The 16,977-nt window shown below is 44.8% G+C and overlaps 1 protein-coding gene across 5 annotated transcripts in view; it reads left to right on the top strand.

Moving 5' to 3' along the window:
* The window catches only part of XPO5 (exportin 5), a 50,599-nt gene extending 33,982 nt beyond the window's left edge, over nucleotides 1–16,617 (top strand). For 2 of the 5 annotated variants that reach the window (XM_006776385.1, XM_006776384.1), the window contains 12 exons: nucleotides 5,806–5,906; nucleotides 7,560–7,656; nucleotides 8,483–8,619; nucleotides 10,297–10,394; nucleotides 10,943–10,989; nucleotides 11,440–11,537; nucleotides 12,145–12,207; nucleotides 13,583–13,665; nucleotides 14,095–14,202; nucleotides 14,322–14,459; nucleotides 14,605–14,769; nucleotides 14,937–16,617. In XM_006776385.1, coding sequence (XP_006776448.1) covers nucleotides 5,806–5,906; nucleotides 7,560–7,656; nucleotides 8,483–8,619; nucleotides 10,297–10,394; nucleotides 10,943–10,989; nucleotides 11,440–11,537; nucleotides 12,145–12,207; nucleotides 13,583–13,665; nucleotides 14,095–14,202; nucleotides 14,322–14,459; nucleotides 14,605–14,769; nucleotides 14,937–15,074 — 1,273 coding nt within the window. In that variant the 3' untranslated portion in view covers nucleotides 15,075–16,617. Of the gene's footprint in view, nucleotides 1–5,805; nucleotides 5,907–7,559; nucleotides 7,657–8,482; nucleotides 8,620–10,296; nucleotides 10,395–10,942; nucleotides 10,990–11,439; nucleotides 11,538–12,144; nucleotides 12,208–13,582; nucleotides 13,666–14,094; nucleotides 14,203–14,321; nucleotides 14,460–14,604; nucleotides 14,770–14,936 lie in introns of those variants that run through there. The other 3 variants (XM_015572173.1, XR_001515992.1, XR_001515991.1) reach the window with 3 other exon arrangements.
* The last annotated feature ends 360 nt before the right edge of the window (nucleotides 16,618–16,977 follow it).

Here is a 16,977-nt window from a genome sequence, read left to right as displayed (position 1 = left end):
CCGCCGCAACCTCCCCATCGCCCCTGCCTTGAGTGTGACAGGGGGCGGTGCCCCAACTCTCCAATCAGCCCTGCTCTGAGCCCGACCAGGGACTGCACCTAGGGATTAGGCCTGCCCTCTGCCACCTGGGAGCAGGCCTAAGCCAGCAGATCGTTATCTCCCGAGGGGTCCCAGACTGCGAGAGGGCACAGGCCGAGCTGAGGGACCCCCCTTTCCCCCGGAGTGCACAAATTTTTGTGCACCGGGCCTCTAGTATATATATATATAATTAAAGGGCACAAATTAAGAGTGCATGTAGGTGGATTTTCACAAGAAACATACATATAATCAGCACCCAGATCAAGAAACAACCTTATCCAATAATTTTTCAAATCATTACCTGCCTCTCAAGGGTACCCCTCATTCTGACATTTAACGTTTGCCTGATTGTTTTAGCTTTAATAAATGGAGTCAGAAGCATGCACTTCTTGTCGGGCTTTTCTTGCTCAATATTACGTGTGTGAGAGTCATCCGTGGTGTTCACATAGTTGTGGTTTGTTCATTCTCATTTCTTGTGTGGTATTCCATTGTGTGAATATGTTGAATCTTATCCGTGTAGCGTTGATGGACTTTGGGGTAGTTTCTAGTGTTTTCTTATTACAAACAATGCTGCTGTTAGCATTCTTGTAAATATCTGTTGGTGTACACGTAATTTCTGTTGAGTTAGAAGTAGAACCCTACATGTAAGAGTAGAATTCCTGTTTTATAAGGTATGCATATTTTCTGTTTACATTGATAGAACCAGATAGTTTTCTCAAGTGGTGTATTAATTAATTTACAATTTGCATTTCCACCAATTGGAGCTGGGAGTTTCAACTCCTTGTCAAATAGTCTGATAAGCAAAAAAGCGTCGTGAGCTCGATTCTGGTCAAGAGCACGTACCTCAGTTGCAGGCTCAACCCCGGGCCCTGGTTGGGGTGTGTGCGGAGGCAAACAATTGATGTATCTCTCTCTTCATCCCCCTCCCGACCACTCTCTTTAAAAATCAATGGAAAAAATATCCTCAGCCCTGACCAGTTTGGCTCAGTGGATGGAGCGTCGGCCTGCGGACTCAAGGGTCCCGGGTTCGATTCTGGTCAAAGGCATGTACCTGGGTTGCGGGCACATCCCCAGTGGGGAGTGTGCAGGAGGCAGCTGATCGATGTTTCTAACTCTCTATCCCTCTCCCTGCCTCTCTGTAAAAAACCAATAAAATATATTTTAAAAAAATATCCTCAGGTGAGGATTAACAAAACAAACAAACAAAAAAAGGTGTTAGAGCTATGCTATCCACTATCTTAGCCACTAACTGTTGTAATTAGTTATTGAGCACTTGAAATGTGGCTAGTTTGAATTGAGATAATCTGTAAGTATAAAGTACACACCACATTTTGAAAACTTATTGCAAAAAAAGAGTGTAAAATAGCTTGTTGATAATTTTTAATGTTAATATGTTGAAATTTTTTTATGCATTGGTTTAAATAAAATATTAATTTAACCTATTTCTTTTCACTTTTTAAGTTTGGCTGGCTAGAAAATTTGTAGTGGTTTACATTGTATTTGTGTTGGATGATGTTGTTTCTAGTGGGTTGGATAGAGGACAGATATGGGGAGCAGAACTCTCCAGTTCTCAAAAAGTACCTTGTCGTCATTATCTGTTTATAATAGCAGCTTTTCTGCTAGTTTGTTACATTGTTTCTGTTTATCTTCTGTATGTTCTGCTGAAATCTTTATGTGTGTGAAGTCTTATTTAGCATAGAGATTATACTCATAGCTGGTGATACTAAAAATATAGGGGTTGGCAAAAGTAGGTTTACAGTTTTGAGAACTCAAAACAGTTTATTCTTTTCTTTTCTTTTTTTAATACATTTTTATTGATTTCAGAGAAGGAAAAGGGAGAGATAGAAACATCAATGAGAGAATCATTGATTAGCTGCCTCCTGCACACCCCTCACTGGGGTTTGAGCCCACAACCTGGGCATGTGCCCTTGACTGGAATCGAACCCAGGACCCCTTAGTCCACAGGTCGATGCTCTAGCCACTGAGCCAAACCAGTTAGGGCTATTCTTGTATTATTATTTATTAATTAGTGTATTATTTATTTGTATTACGACTGTAAACCTACTTTGGCCGACCCCTGTATTTCAAATAAGTACAGATTGATTATCCAAAAGTTAAAACTTTTATTACCTAATTGTCTTTTTCTTTGCTAAGCAGTAACTAGTCCCTCTTAATGTGGAACCACAGAGCTCTAACTTGCCAGTGTGTCAGGAAAGGTGATAGTTCAGGAGCCTGAATATTACTAGGTGTTGTAGATGCCCCTGAACAACTGACCTGGAGTCAGAGGTATCAGAGCAGTATGTACTCTGAGTCCTCCTCTGCTTGTGCATTAGAGGTGCGGCCACTGTGTTGGTACCACCTCTGGAGGAGGAGGAGAATACAAGATTCTGTTGTAGCTCCAGGGACATTTGACATGTGATGCACTAACCCCTCTGTTTTCTAATTTTCTCTTGGGATCACACCACCCTTTAATCAAAGAATAAGAAACAGCCCATCAGCTTTATGTCAAACTTAATTTCTTCAGGAAACTGATGTTATCAGAGATCATTTTATAGTATCAGACATCTTCCACATAAAACTCAATTCAGGAACTAAAAAGATGGCTCATTGCAGTTTTTAAAAGTAAATGGTGCCCTGGGTGATTTTTCTCAGTGATTAGAGAGTCAGTCCGCAGACCGAAGGGCATGTATCTCAGTTGCAGGTTTCATCTCCACATCTCCAGCCCGGTCGGGGCGCGAGCAGGAGGCAGCCAATCGTGTCGCATGTCGATGTTTTTTTCCTCCCCCGCCCCCCTTCTAAAAAAAATCAGTGGAAAAAATATACTCGGGCGGGTGAGGATTAAATAAATATGCTACAACATGAACACACCTTAAGGACATTATGCTAAGTGAAATAAGCTCATCATAAAAAAAGAAATAATTGTTGAAAGAAATTTCAAACCTAAAGAAAGGTTTAAAGAGTTTATTTGAGCCAAGGTTTTGGGGCCAGTCAGGGAAGCAGAATCTGAAAGGATTGAGATATGATGCTCCAAGGAGTAGCAATTTTGCAGTTTATTTTATACATAGAACAGCGGTTCTCAACCTGTGGGTCATGACTCCTTTGGGGGTCGAACGACCCTTTCACAGGGGTCGCCTAAGACCATCGGAAAACACATATATAATTACATATTGTTTTGTGATTAATCACTATGCTTTAATTAGTTCAATTTGTAACAATGAAATTGGTGGTCACCACAACATGAGGAACTGTATTGAAGGGTCGCAGCATTAGGAAGGTTGAGAACCACTGCATTAGAATCATGGAAGATTACATGAAATCCATTGGTGGCAGGTTAAGAGCAGAGAAAGTAAAGCAAGAGAAATCTCTAGGGTTGGATACAAAGTCAAGTGGAGAGATACGTGCTTCTTTTACATTGATGGTGCAGGATACTTAACATTTAACATACATAGTTGACAGAGATATGCAGGTAAAAGATCATAATGAAGAATGTTGGGGTTGTCTGACCATACTGGGGTGTTTATCTTTGGAAGTTTGTAGAAGAGATCATTTTGACATTTTATGTATATTATTCTTGGACAAAAACAATGGACAGAACTTGCCCTGGGTAGAGATTAATCTATCATATATACAGGCCTTAAGACCTGACTTCTTTCCATGATAATCTGTTCAGTTAGGAATTTTTACATGATCAAAGCATCCTGTGTGTTTACTTTCAGTCGTTGGTCTTGTCAGGCTTGCCAGGTAGCTCCGTTTTTGTTCACGTACTGTATGATTTCACTTGTATGAGGTACTTAACGTGGTCAAAATCATAAAAACAAAGTGTAATGATGGTTGCCAGGGGCTCAGGGAAGGGAGGAATGCGGAGTTTTTGCTTAATATGTATAGAGTTTGTTTTAGAAGATGAAAATACTTATGGGGATGTATGGTGGTGGTGATTGCACATGAGTGTGAGTGTATTTATACCACTTAAACTGGACACTTAAAAATGGTAAATTTTGTTATATGATTTTACCACAAGAAAAGTAAAGCCTATTGCAAATGTTAGTGTAAGCAAGTCAGGCCACCGACTGGGAGAAGGTATTTGAAAACCAGGAGTTGCAAAGGACCAGTTTCCAGTAATTCTACCTGTTTACAGAGAAACTGTCACAGGTGTACACAGGGAGACCTCTTTGGAAAAGCTCATTGCTGGGCTCTTTGTATAAGCAAAAGAGTGGAGACAATTAATTAGCTTTTAGTAGGAAGACGGGGAAATAACCTGGAAGTAACTTATTACGTGACATTCTAAAATGTAGTTTACCGTGAGTGTATTATCAAGTGTACATGGTTAGATCTTAGAAAGAATGTTGAGGATTGTGTTTTTTTAATAAGCATGGTCTAAATGTGCATCTTAAATATGTAACCTTGCTACTATCTGTTCTTTTTTGTAGCTTTCTGTATGTTTGAGATGTTTTATAATTAACTTTTAAAAGAAAAATAGGTAGTTGTGCTCTTTGGCTGTAGATTGTTCAGTAGTACCATTGCCGAGGGCAAGAGGGACTACTATAGATAGCAGTAGAGGGTCTATAGACCATAGATGGCAGGTAGAGGGGCTACCCCATAGTTGGCAGGGTAGAGGAGCCTACCAGTGGTCAGCAAACTGCGGCTCGGCAAACCGCGGCTCGCAAGCCACATGCAGCTCTTTGGCCCCTTGAGTGTGGCTCTTCCACAAAATACCGACTTCTGCACATGGGCCACGAAGTTTCAATCGTACTGTATGTGCGTGCCCACACGTGGTATTTTGTGGAAGAGCCACACTCAAGGGGCCAAAGAGCCGCATGTGGCTCATCAGCCACGGTTTGCGGAACACAGAGCTATACCATAGATGGCAGGTAGAGGGGCTATACCAGGTGTGGGCAAACTTTTTGACTCGAGGGCCACAGTGGGTTCTTAAACTGGACCGGAGGGCCGGAACAAAAGCATGGATGGAGTGTTTGTGTGAACTAATATAAATTCAAAGTAAACATCATTACGTAAAAGGGTACAGTCCTTTTTTTTTAGTTTTATTCATTTCAAATGGGCCGGCCCACGGGCCATAGTTTGCCCACGGCTGGGCTATACCCTAGATGGCAGCTAGAGGGCTACTGTAGATGACAGGTAGGTCAGGGCCACAGTACTTCCTGCTTAGTCATACAAAGCCAGTAACTACTCAGGTAAGTCATTTTCGTGGGGAACAGGCACACATTTTGGGAACTGGATGTTCCTCCAGGGGGCTGAAACAACTGTCAGAGCATTGTAGGGTCCATGTTCTTGGAATGGAGACATTTGAAAAATGGGAGCATGTTACCATTCGCTCTGTGTTCCTCCCTGGGCATCTACAATGCCTCTGACATTGCATCCTGTATCACTGGCAGTCAGAAGATGGAGTGCCAAGGCACAGCCTCAAGTTTTAAAGGAATTTGCTTCCTAGCCTCAGACTGTGATATTGTCTAGCTATCAGAATTTGGTTTTCATCTTGATTGCTTTGAGGTTGTGTACTATACAGCTGTACTTAATAGCTTCAAGTCTATTCTCTTTTCCAGGGAAGCGTTTACATGTATATACTGTGTTTTCTCCCCCCTGCCAGGAGTAGGGTGACAGGGAGATTTGTCTATGTGGAAGTGTAGTGTCACTGAATTACAAGGTGAAACCCACTCTTGCCTTCTGCAACAGACTAGGAAAAGTTCATATAGCGTCCTTTTTTTCTTTTAGAACTCACAATACTTTATATGCACCAGAAATGCTAGCCAAAATGGTAGAGCCTTTCACAAAGGCTCTGGATATGCTTGAAGTGGAAAAATCTGCTATTTTAGGTAAGACATCTAGCCTTTTTTTTTTTCCTTGAAGTTCACCTTATCTCTAATGGGCTCCTCAAGCAGCCTCAGTGTGCCGTGTGTCTCCTTCTGGTCATGGCACTACCTTGACCACCCGTTTGTTCAGAAATGCATGTATGGAGTTCCCACAGGGGTTTGCGTCATTGTCTAAGCATACAGAGAAAGTCTTCAGAGGCAGTGTCTCCCCCCTAGCACCCCCACCCCACATTAACCCTCCAGGTAGTGATGTGTGTTAGAGCCTTTAGATTGTAAATAAACCTTGTTTTTTGACCTGAAGTATATTAGTATAATTTTATGCCTTTTATGTATAGGGGAAAAATTATTAAAACAGTTAAGTTTAGATAGCTTTTATCAATAATATGTTATCAAAAAATTTTAAGGAATACTTTCTAAGCCCTGTTTCCTGGATTAGAATGTTGCTTTAACTCATTTTTCCAACTAGCAAATAACTATGCAGTCATAATTGTGACATGTGCTGTGAAGGAAATGATTGAGAGACTGTGTGTTGGGGAGGAGTCAGAAGATTGACCCCCAGTGGAGACTTGAAGGATGTGTAAGAGGTACCAAGAGGAGAAGCTGAGCATTCTGGGCAAACAGATACAAGGTGCTAAGGCATGCAGGAAAGAGCTTGGTGTGTCCAGGAAATAGAGGGCTGACTCATATGGCTGGAACAAGAGAGAGCAAGGCCCTGATGGTTAGAACTGAGAGCTGGAGACATCCATAGTTGTCTAAACCTTGTGCCTGTCTCTGAAGCTTTGTCACTACCTCCACAGTATCTCTTCGTTCCCAGCCATAACCTTGGGCCCAGCTGTGGATAAGCAATCCAGTTAGCATGTTAACGAGAGGAAGGGTGTTAGTTGGCCTTTCCAGAGCTTATGTCTGTCTTGGCCTACATGGTCCTGGGCCATTTCCTTTGGCACCACTACACATAAGTTCCATGTTGCAGAAACCACTAAAAATAAAACTGCCAAGAAATGTTTTGCCATTATAAAAAGTAGGTGTTGCTTCACACACACAGACACACACACACACACACACACACACACCCTTGCATTCAGTTATTCACATTAAACCAGGAACTCCTACTATAGGAATATATGGCCAACCAAAACATACTAGAATGGACAAACAGTTCCTTCTGGCAGCTTCCAACCATGAGCAAGACTTGACATATAAAATAACCTCTGATTAGAAGTATATAAGGCAATTATTATACCTAGGTAAGTGGTTTTCATGTTGATCTGTTGTTATCTTGGGCTTTGCATAAAATTTAGCTTGAAAAAGAGGTTCCACACTTAAAAAGGGAGGCCCCCCTTCCTTACAGAGAGATCATTTTGAGTTGTCATTGTGTGTTTTGGTACAAGTCCCATCTGGAGAAACCCAAGCAAAAGTTGGAGTATCCAGGTCTAGTCTCGAGTCCTGGGTCCTTAAATAGCTTTCACCTTTTCCTACCAAGACAGTAGAGCTCTTGGCACCTCCAGCTGGTAGAAGACTTGGCCAGCTACTTGGCATTTATAACGCTCCCCACTCCCCACCCCCACCCCCAAACCACACCTGCCTGTGATCGCACTGTGTGGGGAAGTTGAGACTCGGCAGTGGGGCAGCGTGCGCCTGACCTGTGTTTCTCTATAGGATTACCGCAGCCTCTCTTGGAACTGAATGACTCTCCTGTTTACAAAACGGTCTTGGAAAGAATGCAGCGCTTCTTCTGCACCCTCTATGAGAACTGGTAATGAGCCAATGCAGCCTCCACATTCTCTTCCTAGGCATGTGTTGTGTAGCATGGCCATGGTTGGACTTTAGATCTAGAATTAGAGCCAGGAAAGATGAGGCAAAATTTTGACAAGGAACTAATTCTAGTGTCAAGTCAAAATGAACAGTTTCCTTACATCTGCTCTTTTATAATTGTCTCATGTGCCTCAGCCCTAGCTGTGACTTGATAGTTTACTAGTATGTCCAACATGTCTGTTTCCGATACATAAAATGATGAGACCAAAGCAGAAGATAGAGTGGAGAGGATGCATTTTCTCAGCCCTCACAATGCAAAGCCTGCCTTTATGGGACACTGGGAGGTGGCCGGCCAGATTTTGCACTCAGGTCCGAGGTGTGGGGCGCGGAGGTAACTGGCGCTCTGTACACTGCCACGGCCTCGGCCTCACTGACCCAGGGCTCTGATCAGCCAAGCTAACAGGCTCTCCATTGTCAGTCTGTATTACTTAGGGAATAATGAAGGCCACTGTTGATACTGGGTACCAAAGGATGCCAACCACTGGCTTTCAAAAGATGCTGAACCTGCTAGCAAGAAGTTTCCTTAAGAGTGGGAGGCAACGGGTGTTATTTTCACTGTTAATAAAAGATTAAGTCCACATCTTTGAAGTACACTAATTATGTTAAAGTTCTCTTAAGGAGTAAATATAATTGCTCTTCTAGCTGAGAAGTCTTATTGTAGACTAGAAGTCTCTGTACCAAAAATCCATGGCATAGCGATTTCCCAGGGCAGTCGGGCTGGCAGTAGTAGATATTGACTGTGTCATTGCCTATTATTTCCCTTACAGTTTCCATATCCTGGGGAAGGCAGGCCCTTCCATGCAGCAGGACTTTTACAGCGTGGAGCACCTGGCTACCCAGCTCCTCAGCTCAGCCTTCGTCAATTTGAACAATATTCCTGACTACCGACTCAGACCCATGCTTCATATCCTTTCAAAGCCCTAGCTAACCCAGAAGCTACAGGAACAGTTCATAGGCACCAGAGGAGGCAGAGCTGAGCTGCATGGAATAGATGGACTCTTATATCTAAGTATATAATAACCATGCTAAAAGGACAAGAAGACTGTCCGGCTGGTTGGCTCGGTTGAGCATCATCCCGTTCACCAAAAAAGTTGCAGGTTCGATTCCCACTCAGGGCACATACCTAGGTTTCGGATTTGATTCCTGGTCAGGGCACATATGGGAGGCAACCAATCAATGTTTCTCTCACACATCAATGTTTCTTCCTCCCTCCTTGTCACTCCCTCTCTCTCCTTCTCCCTTCCTCTTTCTCTAAAATCAATAAAAATATCCTTCGGTGCCCTAGCCAATTTGGCTCAATGGTAGAGCATCAGCCTGTGGACCAAAGGGTCCCAGATTCTATTCTAGTCAAGGGCATATACCTTGGTTGCAGGCTCCTCCCCACCCGGGCCCTGGTCAGGGCACATGCAGGAGGCAACCAATTGATGTGTTTCTCTCACATCAATGTTTCTGTTTTTCCCTCTCTCCCACTCTAAAAATCAATGGGAAAATATCGTTTGATGAGGATTAACAAAAATATTTATATATACTAGTGGCCCAGTGCACGGATTCATGCACATTGAAAGGAAATTAATTAGAAGAAATACTTTACTAGTAATGTCGCCATTTGCCCTTTATAATAGCAGTGTCAACCAAATTCATGATTGACAATGACAGATCAAAACACGTGTGATTGGCGCCAGTGAGAGCTTTATATGTATTGCACATGCATGCAATTTATTTTTAAATTGCCAGTGCGCATCATATGAGATAGCTGGTCGGTCGGTCGGACATATGGTCAGTCACTTTGCCTTTTATATATATAGATAATGTTTTCGTGAGGATTGAAGAAAAAAAAAAAAAGGACAGGAAGATTGAAGTAAATAATGGGAAGGCAGTCCAGGGGGCCTTGAAAGCTCTTGCTAGGCACAAATCCTTACCATGCCACCTTTTTTTTTTTTTTTTTAATTGATTTCCGGGAGGAAGGGAAAGGGAGAGAGAGAGAAACATCAATGATGAGAGAATCATTGATTGGCTGCCTTCTGCATGCCCCCTACCGGGGATCGAGCCAGCAACCTGGGCATATGCCCTTGACCGGAATCAAACCCGGGACCCTTCAGTCTGCAGGCCAATGCTCTATCCACTGAGCCAAACCAGCTAGGGCTACCGTCTCACTTTCATCCTTTTTGTATATTTTGTCAGGTGCTTCCTCTTTGAAATTGCACTCGTACTTCATTGTCATTTGAATTTTTTTTTATCTTTTGTTTAGTATCTTTTTTCCCTGCGTTATAAGGAGAATAGTGAAAGAGAGTTTATCGCAAGAATGTCCCTCCTATTTTTCGCCCTACTTTCAGACAACTCAGTGTCTATAAAGTACAGCCTGGTAGAAAGGACAGTGACACTAAATATATCATGGAAATGAGTATCCATGCAGCGTAGGATTTTCAGAAAAGAGCCTGAAGATGAGGATGTTCTTGGCATCTTGCAAGTCCTTTGTTGGCTGACTCTGCCCAGGGATTCAATCTGTTGCCTGACACATAAGGTGCTTTAGAATGAGAAGGCATGTGCTCACGTACTAAAGCTTCTTAACCTGCTGTGGCATGGGTCTTTGTGAAGCCTCTGGTGCTCTTCTGCCCCCCAGAGCACTATGAAGCCCTGGTGTCTCCCATCCTCGGACCTCTGTTCACCTACCTCCACATGGTAAGAGATTGGTCAGGAAAGGTGCGTGCCTCTCAGGAGTCTTGCAAGTCAGGAGCTTCTGGAAGTGTTTCCTAGCCTTACCAGGATGTCTGTGCAACCAGCTCGTCCTTGCTACAGTGGACTAAGCAGCCCCCCAAGAACTAAACTGGTTTAATTGCCCACAAAACACCTGCAGAGTCAGCGTCTGCTCCTAACTTCCTGTTACCTGAGGAAAGGTGATCAGAGGACTGCCTCCCCTGGTTCTTGTTTCTCTGACTCTGGAATTAAGCAAGGGACCAGCTGGGTAGAGAACAGATGTGTCCAGACTGACTCAGGAATTCTAAAATTGTTGATCCTTTCCAAGCAAAGATGTGTAATTTGCTGCCCTCGTTAGGGGTGTGGGAGGTTACAGAAACCATACCTGGTTTTTTAGCCTGTGGGCCTCCAAGGTTCTGTCTTTGATGCCTGCAGTCATCCTTGGCTAATTGTAATCATGAAGTAGACCTTAGATATTACCTGCTCCAACCTTCTACACAGTACTAGCACTACCTTCCTTTTTGTTTTCCCAGAGGCTTTCCCAAAAGTGGCAAGTCATCAACCAGAGGAGCCTGCTGTGGTAAGGGGCATCTCTTCTCCTTGGTGGATGAGCTGGAGCCAAGCTGGGGTGGGGGGAGATCAGAGGGGAGAGGCAGTTTCCGCTGTCCCAGGGCTAGAACAGCAGTGGGTTATAGTCATTCTCAGCCTAGATGAGTGATTGGTGGCTTGTCCGTGACCTTTAGGCAGACTCAGATAAGACTCAGACTTCATAGGGGTACCTTCAGCTGCCTTAGGAGAATGCTGAGACATCTTAGCCACTTAGGCTTTTGATCCAGTACTCTCTGCCAACTGGATATAGTCACAAGTCATGTTCCTCAATGGATCATTGCTGTCCATTCCCAACATGTGCATGGAATGCAGACCAGAAGCACGCCAGAAGGAACGGGGCACAGTTTAGTTAGGGTCCGTGCATTTCTTATCCTTCGCTTTTTTGCACTTCATGGAACCTTGACCCTCTGGTGTTCTGCAGTGGAGAAGATGAGACTTCAGAGGAAAACCCAGAGTCTCAAGAGATGCTAGAGGAGCAGCTGGTGAGGATGTTAACCCGAGAAGTCATGGACCTAATCAGTAAGTGGCATGTGGGAACCAGGGGAAGTAGAGAATTTTTCTGGAGAAAGAACTGGTCACCCACCTAATTCCATTAAGGCATGTTTGCAGCAAATACTAACAGGTTGGTGAGAAATAATTCACTAGGATAAACAAGGTAGTCCTTAAATCAACCTCTGAACATTTTATGAGTGGCAAACTGAATTATATTTGTTCATACTAAGGCCAGAATATGAGGAAATGGTCTAAAATAGCAGGAGGAATTCAGATTAATGGTAGGAATGACTTCTAGCTTTGTCAAAATAGGGGGAAATTTTTAATTCTTGGACATAAAGGTGGTTAATTTTTCTTTTTTGGGTCATTTCATTTGTTTGTGATGCAAAGTAGACCAAAGATGTATCAGGTATCCTCTCCTGGTCACTTAGTCTCAGAGAATTCTGTAATTTCCCTCCAGTTAATCTAACTTGAAGAGGGTCAGAAGTCTGGTCAAATGCCTTCATTTCTGTTGGCGAAGCTGATGTTCCTGGACAGTACCTCACTTTCTCCCCAGAGACAGTTTGGGATCTGTTGGCCTGAGATGGCTGTTGTCTGGTGGTAACAAGCCAATAACCCTGCTTTCTTGCTTTAGCGGTGTGCTGTGTTTCAAAGAAAGGTGCTGACCACAGTACTGCTCCCCCTGCAGATGGAGATGGTGAGTCTGTTGCATGGCCCTTAAGAGGTCTACCCTTAGGCTCCTAAATATTGTCCCTTCTGTAGCCAGGTCGGTTCTGGTAGAAACTCTCTCCCTGGGTCTGATGTGGATGGGATGTTGTACATCTAGACTTTATCTCTGCTGGCCGCCTTACTGGATTCCTCCAAACTATATTCCATCTCAGATCCCTTGCAATGGCTGTTTCCTCTAGAATGATTTTTCCTCCCAACTATATACATGGCCTGTTCCCTTGTTTCATTTGGGTCTCTGCTCAAATGTTACCCCCAGTAAGTCTTCCATGACCAACTTATCAAAAATAGCAACTCCAACCATGCTATATTCTCTGCTCTATTTTTCTGTTTTGTTGTTAATCCTAACCCAAGGATATTTTTCCATTGATATTTATTTATTTTAAAATATATTTTTATTGATTGTTTTATAAAGTGGGGCTGATTTAAGGAATTGGTCTCAATTCGAGGCTTTACAGGGGTGGGCTACTGCATTTAAAATGATATGTTTATTGATTGTTAGAGAGAGAGAGGAAGGACGAGGAATAGAAACATCAACAGGAGAGAAACATCATCAACCTGCTGCCTCCTGCACGCACGCCCCCTCCTGGGGGTGGAGCCTGAAACCTGGACAGGTTCACGGAAATCAAACCATAACCTCCTGGTTCATAGGTCCGTGCTCAACCAATGAGCCACACTGCCGGGCTTCCATTGATTTTTAGAGAGTGGAAGGGAAGGGGTGAGACAGAGAGAAACATCGATTGGTTTCCTCCCACACGTGCCCAAACAGGGCCTGGAATCAAGCCCGCAACCAAGGTACATGCCCTTGACCGGAATCGAACTCGGGACCCTTCAGCCCGTGGGCCGACGCTCCATCCACTTAGCTAAACCAGCTAGCAAATCCTCTGCTCTATTTTTCTTCAGGGCACTTATCACTATCTGATGTTACTTTTGTTTTTTTATGATGTCACCTATTATTTATGAATGCATTTATTATTTGTGTCTCTCACTAGAATGTCAGCTCCCACCAGGGAAGGGACTTTGTGCTATTCCTGTGATATCCCCAGTAACTAGTGTCTACTACAGTAGGTCTTCATATATTTGTTCAATGGCAAGTTCCTCACCAATGGCAGCTTTTTAAGTAACCATCCAGAAAACCTCACTTCCCACCGTTTCCCAAATGTACAGCTAGATGGCTCTCTAGATCTGCCATGGACAGTGGCTTCTGTACCCTTTCATGAGGCTTGACTCAGCCGCCAGTCAGCCCAGGCTGCTGAGCTCTCCTGCATTCTGTGAGCTTCTGTCAGGACAGGAGAGCCTGCTCTGCTCTGGAAGGCTGGAGTTAACATTCTGCTCTCTGCTTACAGATGAAGAGATGATGGCCACAGAGGTAACCCCCTCGGCCATGGCAGAGCTTACAGACCTGGGCAAATGCCTAATGAAGCACGAGGTGGGTGGAGGGCAAGGTGATGTTTCTCCTTCTCCAGCTGTGGAGCCAGCTCCCACTGTTCTCACTCTGTGATGCCTTCAGAAAAGTTTTGGGGTAATACTCCTTCATATGAGTTAAGTTCCTGGTTCCTGAAGTTTGAGAAAAGAGTGGGAAAAGCTCAAGGCCATGTTGTCTCCCTTGTTGCTGTGGGCAGAAGCTCTCAGAAAAACTCAGAAGCAGGCCCGAGCTCTGTCTCCTTCCTATACTAGGTTTCCTCTTCTATATTGGTTGTTTTTTCTTTTTGACTGTTTGATCTACATAAAGAGGAAATAAGCCCACTTCTCTTACCATTTTCCTGCTTACCTACTATTAAAACTCCAGCTCCTGATACCTAATGCTCAGAGAAAGTTGTGCTTACTTTCCCATTGTAATCCTCCATCCTTTTCCTAGGATGTTTGTACGGCATTATTGATTACAGCCTTCAATTCCCTGGCCTGGAGGGATACTCTGTCCTGCCAGAGGACGACTACCCAGCTGTGCTGGCCCCTCCTCAAACAAGTATGGTTATTTGCCCCTTCAAGGTTTGGGTCATAAGGATTGGCTGAATCATTTGGAGGAATTGGGGTGCTGGGGCCTTCAGCGTCCCACTTTGGCCCTCAATATAGCTGTCTCCCCAGGTGCTGACAGGGACACTGCTCGCAGATGCTGTGACATGGCTTTTCAGCAGTGTGCTGAAGGGCTTGCAGACGCACGGGCAGCATGAAGGCTGCATGGCTTCACTCGTGCACCTGGCTTTCCAGATCTACGAGGCGCTGGTGAGTCGGGCAGGACAGCCAGGCTTCACCCTTCACAGCCGGGCCTTACTCTAAGTGTAGGCAGCTGCCACGTTGCTAGTGCTGCATGGGGGAAGTGGCAGAGCCCAAACCTACTCCACTTAGTGGGTTTATCCTTATATCTCAGCGTCCCAGGTACCTGGAGATAAGAGCAGTTATGGAGCAGATCCCTGAAATACAGAAAGACTCTCTGGACCAGTTTGACTGCAAGCTTTTGAACCCCTCTCTGCAGAAAGTTGCTGACAAGCGCAGGAAGGACCAATTCAAACGCCTCATTGCTGGTTGTATTGGGGTAAGTCATGCACCTTCCTTTGTGCTCCCAACCACCTTGCGGTCTTAGATGATGTGTTCAGGCAAACCAGAAACCAGCTGTATTCATTGACCATTACGGTGAGATTACCTTTAAAACAACCCACTATCAGGGTCCAGCTTTAGTTCTTTCTCATTTGTTTTCCACAGAAACCTTTGGGAGAGCAGTTCCGGAAAGAAGTTCACATTAAGAATCTTCCATCACTTTTCAAAAAACCAAAACCAGTGTTGGAGACAGAGGTGCTAGACAAAGAGGAGGGCGGCCTGGCCACCATCTTTGAACCGTGAATCAAGCTTTTGGGCATTCTTCCTTGGCCTTTATTGTCATCTCTTCTCCTTTGTAGCTAATCTCTAGGCCCCTCTCCACTGCCACCTCACTTACCACCACGGTCAGCCTGGAGAGATCCAGGTCTGGAGCTGGAGAGTGGGCCCTGTGCAGGGCTAGAAGTAATTATACTAAAGTCCAAAAAGGGAGTTAGGGCTTACACCATGCTGTCTAGACCTCCCAGGTATCTCCCATTCTACTTGGAGTTTTGGCTTTTCCAAGAGAGAGAAGCTAGAGCAGAGCAGCCCTTCTCCCCAAGCTCTCCCGCCCCCATGCAGCCATACACATGTGCAGAGTGGTAACTAGGGGTGCTATACCCAACACTGCAACTAGCCGGCCTGTGGCAAGGGCTTAGCCCTGAACGACTTGTACCAGTTTCTCCTGGACCACTGCAAGTCCCACGGAGTCCCCAAGCTGCTGGGCTGGCAGGAAGCCTTCCACATCTCCCAGGGGCATGTGTGGGTCAGGTGCTGAGTGCTGAATTTGGCCAGTTTCCTCACTGTTTGAGCAAGAATCTGGTCAGCTGATGGGATTCATGGTATAGGCTACTGCTAAGCTCTGGACGCAGTATCAAGTGTACCTTCAGGGACCGGGGCTGGGTCAGCATCAGTAGTGCTAACATTCCCCTTAGAGCTCACACATGCCCTTCCTTGAATGACCTCTCAGTGTGGTTTCCCCAGCCCCAGGGTCTACTCAGGCACAAGAGCCTCAGCACCCCATCTAGTGTCACGTGATGCCATTGGCATCTAAGGATAATCCAGACCAACTAGGCTACATCTGTGACAAGCAGCTAGCAAAGCCACTGGTCTCGTAGGACTGGCTGAGTCCAGGTGCCTTCAAAAATCTCATGGCCTTTCCGGTCCCTGGCCACTTCTCTCATGGGCCATTTCCAAAAGGAAATATGCCTTCCTAATGTGAGTCTCCAGTCCATTCTAGAGACCACTGGATGGTCCTCTAAGCGTAGGATACATGGATGCAGGACCCTAGCCTTGAGGTCATTGCTGGCCATAGACAAGCTTAATCCATACAGAAACTATATAGTGTGTGTCCATGTGTTCTGCAAAAAGACAGAGGGCTGTCATCAATCCACTGACGAGGGTTTCAGTGAGGACTGAGTGGAGCAGTGTGGGCTGAAGCTGCAGCTTTTAGCTGGAGCTGGCCCCCAGGCAGGGGAGGCTCAGGAAGAGAGAAGCTGGGGAAACAGGACTGGTGTCTGGTATAGCTGTTTCTATGGCACACACTTGTCCCACGTCCCGGGGGTGGTACTCTGGGCTTGTCAACTGTGAAGGCCATCTCAAAGCATGGTTCCCTCCAAACCTGTTAGCCGTCTCCTCCTCTCTGTAGTGGGGCTGTGGAGGGCATAGTTGTATTTATTGTGTTGTACTATTTTTAACATCTTGTGACTTCATGCTAGAAGTTTTCTATTGTTTATAGAACCTTTTTGTAGAAACATAACTCTAAAGCACATCTGCATGTAATAAAAAAAATCTCAATTTCATACAGAAAGCCCCATCTGACTGTTTCAAACTAGTGACGTACTTCAGGGTCACTGTTCCGTAAGAGTGGACAGGAAGAACTGATGGACATGCTCTGTCAGGCTAGGAAGATTTCTATCCCTGACACATGTAGACCAGGCAGCCCACACCACTCTCAGTGCTGTCATTGGTGGCTCGGGACCTGTCCCTGATGGTCCAAAGGGAATTGCTATTCTTCCTTATGTGTTTCTTTTTATATATATACTAGGGGCCCAGTGCACGAAATTTGTGCACTGGGTGTGTGTGTGTGGGGGGGAGTGTCCCTCAGCCCAGCCTTCCCCCTCTCACATACTGGGAGCCCTCAGGCATTGACCCCCATCACCCTCCAATC

The sequence above is a fragment of the Myotis davidii genome, unplaced genomic scaffold (assembly GCF_000327345.1).
Source record: "Myotis davidii unplaced genomic scaffold, ASM32734v1 scaffold167, whole genome shotgun sequence".
Lineage (NCBI taxonomy): Eukaryota > Metazoa > Chordata > Mammalia > Chiroptera > Vespertilionidae > Myotis > Myotis davidii.
The sequence above is the reverse complement of the archived record's forward strand: the minus strand, read 5'-3'. Positions and strand labels throughout refer to the sequence as shown.